Source organism: Micropterus dolomieu, linkage group LG03 (assembly GCF_021292245.1).
Source record: "Micropterus dolomieu isolate WLL.071019.BEF.003 ecotype Adirondacks linkage group LG03, ASM2129224v1, whole genome shotgun sequence".
Lineage (NCBI taxonomy): Eukaryota > Metazoa > Chordata > Actinopteri > Centrarchiformes > Centrarchidae > Micropterus > Micropterus dolomieu.
Window position 1 is genome coordinate 806,445 of NC_060152.1, and position 10,407 is coordinate 816,851.

Sequence of the window (10,407 nt, forward strand, 5' to 3'; positions counted from 1 at the left end):
GTGTGTTTTCAGTTGTTCTAATATAGACAGAGATCAACTCTGATGCGCAGCTGAAACGCTGCTGTGGACGGAGAAGATCGTTTTCGTTATAAAACTGTTTTAAAAACGTAGCAGTGTGGATGTAGCCTCACATTACCCCACTCCTCTCTCTACTCCTCTCATGTCAACCCTCCCGTTTTCCCCGAGATTCTCCCGTATTTTTCTGTTCTCACCTGGTATCCACCCGTTAAATGTTTCCCCGTAAATCTCCCGTATTTTCAACCTTTATGAAATCAAATAAAAACCTTGTTTGCTATTCTCTCCTCTGGTAAAGTCGGTGGCAGAATGTAAGATATGTAGACTGTGCTTCCTGCAAGGATTAAAAATGAAAACAATCCACTGAAATGATATAAGGCCTATAGCCTAATGATGGCAAACCATATGAAATTAGAATGAATATAGTAGCCTATGTAATATTAACAATTGACTGTATAATATGGAATTTACATTGAAGCCTGTTTTTATTTATTTAAATTTTCCTTATTTTCAAATCTCACTGAAGGCAGTTGTGACTCCTCTCTGTAGCCCTTCTCTCTCTCTCTACTCCTCTCTCTCTACCCCTAAAACCCACAGAACCTGCCTGAGCTTTCTAGAACAAAAAGCCGCTACTTCAGAGTTTATCATCGACTCATGATGCCTGTGCTCCTTTATCTCCTAAATATTTTAGCTACAGCAGTTTTTATGGTTGTAGTAAATTTATAAAGATGCTGTTTGTTCAGTTTTTGTAGTTTATTCCACAGTAAAGCTATATTTGTTCAGCTATAAGATGTTCACAGTAACCAGGCAAAGGCTGCTATGGTTTAAGTCTCTAACACAGATTGAGCGGAATTTGTTGCCCATGTTTCCTGGCAATAAAATAAACAGTTGTCATTTCATGATACTTTATCATCTGTTAACTTTAACACTTAATAAATTGTTTTTAGGACCAGTTAAATAAATATACAGTATACTGTATAATGCTACATGATAAATAAAAGGCTCCAAATAGACCCAGTGATCGGTGATCAGTATCGGCCGATACTGCTTTCGGCAATCGGTGATCGTCCCAAAAAATCCTGATCCTTACTTTTACTGGAGTAGATTTTGATACCAGTAACTTTACTAGTTAAGTAAAAGTTCATGAAAGTTTTACCTAAGTAGAATATTTTAGTACTCTTTCCACTTCTGCCATTTACATGTTGTTCAGATGTTGGCATGTGTATGGCACCTGATCTTTTCCCTACTCAGTCTCCGCTGGTGGAGAGGGCAGAAAAAAGGACTGACAACTTGTGAGAAGTTCACAAGAAAAAGTCAAGGTATGCCAAAGAGTAAAATGTAGACATTTTTTTGTTAGACTTAAAGATGTAAAAAGATTTTCTTTAGTTAGGTTAAGTAAGTTTATTCTAATAGACATATTCACACACACACACGCACACACACACACACACACGCAGACAGTCAGGCATAGTCTGTTACAGACAGACAAACATTGTTTCAATAGATTTGAATATTATATTATATTTGAATATAATATAGATAATATTTTTGAAGCATATCATATGGTGTGGCATCTGTTTTTGCTTATTTTGTCTAATTGTTACCGCAGTAGTGGGCTGGGTTGTAACAAAGCAACACCATTTATTTAACGTCAACTCACTCAACTCAATTCTTGTAGAGGATTACATTGGTGCCATTTGTAGTGAACAAATGTGGGTACTTTGTTTAGAGTTCAGTGTTACAACCATACCCGGCCTCCCTATAACAAAACACAACATTTAACCAAACAACAAAACAAATCTATTAACATAAATCACAACAACCTGTATACATTACTGTATAATGTAATTATGTATTTATATTATATTCTTATCATTATACCCACATTGACATTCTTCTAATATGAATTCATAAGAAGGTTGTTGCATTTTTATTCATGTTAACTTTAGTAACTTTAATTTCCTAAAATAAAATTCCCCTGTTTGTTTTTAGGTAATAAGCAGAGTAGGAGCACATCAGCACTGACCTGAGACTGAGCTCTGAGGGTGAGCAGCACATCCTCTCTGTCAGCCTGCCCGACTCTGCTGCCTGTCCTGCAGGGGAACCTGTACAGCTCTATCTGGCACTGGACCAGAGACATCTCTCCACACAGATGCTTGTTGAAAGTGCTCACATTGGTTCCGGTTATCGCACACTCATAGTAGTTCCCGTTGAGCAGAGCCACAGCAATCCAGCTGGAAGGCGCTACCAGCGCAGTAATGCTTATCTGAAAGAGGGCCATCCCGGTGGCGGTCAGCCTCCTCCAGATACACAGCTTGGCCCTGTTCTGGCACAGACCTGTCAACGTCTTCCACGTCTTCTTACTCAGGATGTAACCCAGCAGCAGCAGAACTAGAGCAGGCACCAGCATGAACACCATGCCGTACAGGAAGTTCAGCTCATTGCAGGGACATCTGAACACCGCTGAGGAAAAGATCTGCTCCCCTCCTGCTGTCAGCATGGCAACCAAGCCGAAACCGAGGTTAGTCTGTTTGTTGGCAATATTCAGAACCGTCCTAAACTTATCCATCTCTGACTGCTGTAAAAGACTAGCAACCTGCTTTCACTTCCACGTCTATCGTCACCACTCAGCCTACCACTTCAGTTTCTGAGGGGAAACCACATGCAGTCACTGCAAGAGAGAAGACAAGTTTCATCAAAAATTTGGAGTGAGATAATGTGTGTTAGAGGAGGAGCCACTCAAATATTTGCAACAGCCGCCCCTCTGCCCCTATTCTCTTAATTTTTTACTAGTAGTTAAGTTTTACCCAGGGTGCAAATTATACAGTGACAACCGGGGGGGTCAACTTTTTTTCCAGGTCCAAAAGAACCCAGTACAGCACAGGCACGGGCTCAGTGAACTAAAATGCTTACAGTATCCTTGCTTATTTAACTAATGTCATCAGTCTGTAGATGATAAATCAAATTCATTACACCAGTTCATGGGTGCCCCATACCACACAACAACTTTTGTAGTCAGAGGTCACAAAGTATTCTAGATCGAAACTGCCAGCAAGTCAGACACACAACAGCAGACCATCATGACCGCTCAAAACAAACCCACACAGTGTTGATAACGAACTAAAGACACACAAAATACCGTCTGCATTATTATCTCTAATTCCTAATTTTTATCATTCTCATCAAGTTTAAAGTTTCATCTTACTTTTTTAGCAAATATCTCCTTTCCTCATGTTCATGTTGATGTGAATGATGTAATCTGAATCCAATAAAGCAGTCATACACAGTTGTTGGGGAATTGGGAATTCCAGAGTTAAATTGTACACATAATATTAATATTGTACACATAGGCCTACAGTAGGATGGCAGAACTTGCCCTACCCATGTCTGTCCATCTGTCTGACTGTCTTTGACAGAGAAAGAGAGTAGGCTACCACTTCTGAATTGTGTTTTGTGTTGTAATTGTTTGTTGCACATTTTAATGCCTTGATGATTTGGAACTCCTAAAGTGCCAGAAGAATCAATAAATGCATAAAAGAACAAATCAATAAATGCAGAAATATATACAAGAAAGAATGAATGAATAAAAGAATAAATAAATAAATACAGAAATATAACAAAGAATGAATGAATAAAAGAATAAATAAATAAATACAGAAATATAACAAAGAATGAATGAATAAAAGAATAAATAAATAAATACAGAAATATAACAAAGAATGAATGAATAAAAGAATAAATAAATGCAGAAATATAAGAAAGAAAGAATAAACAAATTAAAGAATAAATACATACATTTGTTTTTGCCTTTTCCTTACAAAACCTATTGTCATTGCCATTCCCTTAAGAGACTTATTGTCAAAGCCTTTCCTTTGTGAGCCCAACCTGTCAATCAATGGGTTTTGGTCCGCCCACTAAGTCCAACCAATCACTCAAAAGTATTCGCTTTAGTGATGGGAAATGAGTCTTTTGAAAGTAATGAATCTTCAAATCTTGTCCCTTAAAATGAACTAATTTTTTGAGTCATTTTATTCATTTTGTTCATTTGAACTAGGCTGGTTATTGCGGTGCTGCAGCCCTCTAGTGGGCGATGTCTAAAACAGTGCAGTTCTCAAACACAGAAGACTGCCTGGTTTTGCTGTAATTGACCAATAATGCACAAATTCACCTCTTGATTGTCTGTCATCCTCCTATAAAGCCCCATGGGGTCACAACCTAATTCAAACCATGTAAAAACCACAGAAATATGTTGTCAATATTAAATCGCCACTACTCCGGCTAAATCATTCCATTTACACAATCTTTCCTGAGCATACATACAGACCAGTATATTGCACAATATATAATTATAATTACTATCATTATATCTCTGAAGTGCCTGCGATGGACTGGCGACCTGTCCAGGGAATACTCCGCCTTTCACCCGATGTCAACTGGGATTGGCTCCAGCCCCCCGCGACCCTGTACACAGGATAAGCGGTTGATGGTGGATGGATGGATCTGTGAAGTGCCCTTTCATACAGTAGACTAACGTCTATCTATGAGTAAAATCTATATTAACATCAGATTTGCGGGGAATATATTGAAGTAATAAGCTTGACACACTATATGAATAAACACACTCTTATTAAAATTTAACCAATTTAATAATAATCTGGATAAAGCCATGATGTTCTTAAGAACTCCAGCACAGAGAGACGAACAAAGAAATATTAATACATTATATAAACGCAGTAGTTTGACAGTTTGGATGCAGAATGGGCCCCATCAGTTCCAGATTCTGTAGATAGAGAGAAACAAACGTGAGCACATCGCTCTCAAACACTGCCAGGTTGTTTACCATTCAGGAGCTGTGAAACAACAGCATGGCTCTGTTAAATAAAAAGTAAAAGTTACGTTGCGTTCTCTGGCGGACCTGGATCAGCTGTAAACACACCACAGGGCTAATGCTAATGCTACTATGTGGCTGTGTTTTAATGTTTTAATGACCAGGTCCATTTGTTTTGGAGAGGAGACTACTTCAGAGGTAATTCGGCTCCTGGTAGAACCCTACCAGTGCACTGAAGTGGAGCAGACCCAGAACAACTCTCATCAGTTTTTAGCTGTAAACACTAGCAGGACTAAAGTTACGGAACAGCTGTGTTAAAACTATAGCACAACATCAGTCTGCTGTAATAACTTTATGCTTTATTAAATGCATAGACTGTATATAAAAAGATTAAATGTCACATTTCAAAATAGCTATATAATGTCAGTCCAGTTACCTGACAACCACGGATTCTATGAGTATAGGTACAGCCCTCTAAGGCTATCGCTATTGGGTTCACAACTTCACGTGCCTGCGCGGCACTGAGAATTTTAGTCTTCGTCCACCCAACAGCTTGGGCCTCTCCTACGTCCGCACCTTGTATATATGTACACACACACACACACACACACACACACACACACGCACACGTGAGACCCAGCTTTCGGCTCCCAAATGCCTTTTCTTCAGCACTGAGAACCAAGGTCCAGTGAGGCCCTCAACTTAGAGGCTGCGCCTATACTAGCCTATCCAGGTTACAGTACGTAACCCCCTGTTCTATTTCGTATAGGCTTCGTCCTCTAAGGCTATCACTATTGGGTTAGAGGCAAAGCAGGATGAGTCAACGCCTCACTGGCCCATACAGTACCACCAAGCACAAACTCACCTGTCCAGAGCCATAACAAGCCACCCAGTCGCTCGCTGCCTGTGGCATTGGTGTCGGCGTGCACACGAGCACCGATGGCGCAACATGGGAGGCCGAGGGCCGACCCATGCGTAAGTCAGGAAACTGGGTGGGGGGCCCCGCAGCTGTACTGATGCAGGCGGGGTCACGACAGCAACCGCATCAGCTGCACACAAGGCAGGGCAAAGTAAGCAGCGGCCACCCCCCACACCGTCCCATGGGAGAGGGCGCACCGCACACTCACAAGGAGAATCACTCAGCCAAGTCCGAGAGAGACGGGAGACATCCCGCAGGTAGAAATGGACGGAAGAGCATGGGGATGACAAGGAGGCCGCTGTGCATATATCGTCCACTGTCAGGAGCCCGAGAGGGTGATGACCCGTGACAAAAAGGAGCTTGTAATGCTTTTAGGCATGAACCCTGGGTTACGGCGCAGAAGAGCTGAGCTGCCGTCGCCCTCAATCCTGAGACACGACGGAGCCACAGAGAGGGCAGCCAGATTGCTGACCCTCTTGGCTGATGTCAGAGCCAGGAAGGAAAGGAAAGGAATCTCAGGTCCGCCGTCTCCAAAGGCTCAAACGGGGCTTGGGTCACCGGCCTGCGCCTCCGCACCCTCCTAAGGAAACGCTTCACCAGGGGATGGGAGAACACAGTCCTGTCCCCGAAGCCCTCGTGACAGGACAAGATGGCGGCAGCGTAGGTTTTAACCGTACTGAACGCCAGCCCCCTGTCCATGAGCAACTGGAAGAATGAATGCGCCGCTGGGAGCGGACAGGCAACCGGGTCCATCCCCTGGTCCAGACACCAGCGGTGGAAAGCCAACCACTTAGAGGAGCAAGAGGACAGAGTGGAGATGGCTCTTGACCCTTGGATGGTGCGAACCACCTCACAGGAGAGACCGCCTCTCAGTGGCCAGAGGAGCGGGTAAATGTAAATGCTCCGTACTTGTATAGTGCCTTTCTAGTCTTTTCGACCACTCAAAGCGCTTTTACACTACATCTGCATTCACCAGACATACACTGAGCCTAAGTGCTCAAACGGAAACTAACATTCACTCATACACTGGCAGAACAGCCGCCAGGGGCAAATCGGGGTTCAGTATCTTGCCCAAGGACACTTCGACACGCAACCGGGGGAGCCAGGGATTGAACCACCAACCTTCCGATTAACGGCCAACCCGCTCTACCTCCTGAGCCACAGCCGCCCCTAACTCCTGATTGTACCCTCTACCCGAGAGAGAGAGTCCCCCTCCAGGAGAGTTTCCACCGCTGCCCCGCCAGCAACCGCTGGAGACAGGGAAATCAGGAGGGCTGGTGCGCTCCGGGAGCCACCAGAATCACCGCCAAGGTTGAAAACTGCAGGCGATCCAGAAGGCGCGGGATCAGCCGCACCGGCGGAAAAGCATACAGCAGCTGGGGAGGTCAATGAAGGGGCGCGAAGGCATCCACTCCCAGCGGGGGTACGTCCCGCGGGCTCAGTGAAAACCAAAGGGCGCACTGAGCGTTCACTTTGTTGGCAAACAGATCCATCTCTACCCTGCTGAACCGGAGCCAGATCTTCGTGGGTCCCATGCCGTACTGCATCCATGGTGGGAGGAGGGAGGCAGAGGCAGACACAGTCGCCGGGACACGAGGTGGGGTAACCACACCCGTAAGCCCGTAGCCATGCCGTTTCCCCGACGAGAGGGGGGAGGGCAGGGACAGGGAACAGAGGAAATGGTCTGCCCACGACATCGGAGCCCTGCTGCATGAAGGCCGCACGGCCAGCTACAGCCGGTCCACGCAGTGTGACGGCAGCCACTGACTTTGTAGAGACAGTGGCGGGTTGAGGAGAAAATATTCTGCTTGTGGCATCGGAGCCAGACTGCATGAAAGCCATCCGGCCAGCTGCAGCCTGTCCTTGTTGACAGAGTGCATGCAGCTGCCATGTGATGAGAGAACATAATAGTCCAAGACTGAAGATGAACGAATTACTCCCTCAGACTACTCGTTCCTCCTGAGTCATATACAAGATTAGGTTAAATGAACGAAATGTTCTTTGAACGACACAACACTGGTTCGTTTCAAGGCAGCCTCACTCCACTAATTGCAGTCACGGACTTGGCAGCGCCACCTTGTTGTGGCTTTTGGAGATTTTTTATGCAAATATTGGACGGATGGTGTCTTACTATGCGATTAATTGCACTAACAGATGCAAACATTTAGAAAATCTGGCAAATGTCTTTTCATTTTAAAGCTTTATTGTTCTACTAATACAACTGAAATCCGGAAAGCACCCTGCATCACTCTTTCACTCTTTCACAAGCCGGCAAGTGAAATACTTTCACTTTCCATTAACGGCGCATTTAAAACATTTAGTTTCTGCAGAGCAAATGAAGACTACACACTGTAACATCTAAGTCAGATGATCACTGGATGTATTGTGATACATTAACAGTATCATGTTGATGAAAAGATTGACATTGGTTTCTTTCACATCGGTTAGTATTTATTTTATAGCGATGGCTGACGTTGAGTCCATAAACGAATGTTGCCAGCAAAACTAATCTTGGCTTTGAGAGAGAAAATATAGGTGGATAAAACAGTCCGGTTGGGCTTTATGCATGATGCACAGCTTCCTCTGTATGAAGGCTTACCCTGCTTCAACAACGAGCTGCTCCCTTGTTACTGGAGGAAGGAAAATAATTATATTAAACAGAAATAGCTAAATAACAGATAATCAACCAGTAAAGCAAATTGCATTCCCTAGAAATAACCTGTTGACCAGCCGCTGTTTCTAACCTGATGCACAGCAGATGAAATATTAAATATATTAATCTTTTAGGTTTGTAAATTTTTTTAAAAAAGTTTTATGGGTTTATGTTAAGATTGATGATGATATGGCTTATTTATTTATTGTATTCAAGGGCTCAGCTGAGTTGATTTCTGTACTTTAGGAGAGAAAGAGTCTAGTTTTGAAAATGTATTTTAAAGGTTAATTTAGTGATGAACTCTATTTGCATAAAATTCTCAAGAATGCAGGAATAAAGGTCTCTAAAGACCCAGAGGCCCCTACAAATACTTTGTCTAGAGAGTGGACCGACCAGGGACAAACTCATGGGCCACTTTTTTGCCTCTGTCCGTGACCATCCTTGACCTTTAAAAACTTGCGTCCTGAGGTGTGTATGTGTCTCTGCTACGTGTCCATAAACAATTTGAAAGTAGTCAAAATGTTCCCACAGAGACGAGTATCCTACATTATTTTAAAAGGAAGAGGACAGAGGTCACAGGAGGAAAAGCAGAAAAAACTGAGGAGGATGAGCTTGTAAGTTGTATGGATAGCTAGTAGACATAATAAATTCTAAAACTCACATAGTAAAAAACCTTTGTTAGACCAATGGCATGTCATCAGAGTTTGCACTGAATACAGTTCTGTGTTCAAACATTTGTTGCAGGGAGAGTCAGGGCCAAATGAGACACAGGAAATATCACAGACAGCTTACAAGTGGAACGTTAGGATAACTAAATACATTTGTACTGTACCTATCAACATTAACTAGCGGCTGTTCCATGGTTTTTAGACGGCTCAGACTTGACGGCGGGCCAATACACATTGACAGGTTGGGCTCGCAAAGGAAAGGCAATGACAATTGTAGTGACGTACTGCGGCAAGTGTGTCGGCTCATTTCTGTTTCCGGTGCCTGTGTGTTGGTACCGTGTTGTGCTGCTCTCGCTAAATAACAGTTACATTTGTTAGATTACAGCAGCCAACTGTCCGCTAAACACTTATTCTTTACAGTAATTTTGCCTAAGCACTCACAGTTCTTTCCATCTTTTAGTCTTTATTTTATCTCATAGTTGTTCTAAAGTTTTGGTACCTGACGCTACAGTCCAATAGCTTAGCCGTTAGCGAATTTAGCTTAACAGCTAGCGATGGCTTCTCCTTCTCCCTCTCTCTCTCCCACTTTCTCCTGCTCGGTGTGTCAGATGTCCAGTTACTCCTCTGCCTCCTTTAGCGGTAATGGTACGTGTAATAAGTGTAGTTTATTTATAGACATGGAGGCGAGGCTCAGTGATTTAGAAGTCCGGCTCCACACCTTGGTAGATCAGTCTTTAGCTACTGTAGCTAGCCAGTCCCCGGTAGTCGGTGCGGAACGGCCTGAGTTAGACTGTGGTAGCCGTCCCCCGGCATCCCCTGTGCAGCCAGGAAAGGGGGGGGGCTGGGTGACTGTCCGAAGGAGGAATAGTCGTAAGCATTCAAAGTCCACGGGGCACCATCAACCTGTTCACGTTTCTAACAGATTTTCCCCACTCAGCGACACACCCGCTGAGAAACCAACTCTGATCACTGGCAGCTCCATTTTGAGAAACGTCATAGTTAAGTGCATCCCTGGGGCCAGAGCGTGCGACACTGAGTCTTATTTGAAACTGCTGGCTAAGGATAAACGTAAATACAGTAAGATTGTTATTCACGTCGGCGGTAATGACTCCCGGTTACGCCAATCGGAGGTCACTAAGATTAATGTTGAGTCGGTTTGTACATATGCAAAAACAATGTCGGACACCGTAGTTTTCTCTGGACCCCTGCCAAATCTGACCAGTGAAGACATGTATAGCCGCATGTCGTCATTCCGCCGCTGGTTGTCGAGGTGGTGTCCAGCAAACGATGTGAGCTTTGTAGATCATTGGCAGACTTTCTGGGG

At 43.8% G+C, this 10,407-nt stretch overlaps 1 protein-coding gene across 1 annotated transcript in view; it reads right to left on the reverse strand.

The window, feature by feature from the left end:
• The window catches only part of LOC123968503 (calcium homeostasis modulator protein 6-like), a 7,910-nt gene extending 5,280 nt beyond the window's left edge, over window positions 1-2,630 (reverse strand). Inside the window, exon 1 of the mRNA XM_046045323.1 lies at window positions 2,042-2,630. Within this exon, the coding sequence (XP_045901279.1) occupies window positions 2,042-2,584 (543 nt within the window). The 5' untranslated portion in view covers window positions 2,585-2,630. The remainder of the gene's footprint in view (window positions 1-2,041) is intronic.
• Between the last annotated feature and the right edge of the window lie 7,777 nt (window positions 2,631-10,407).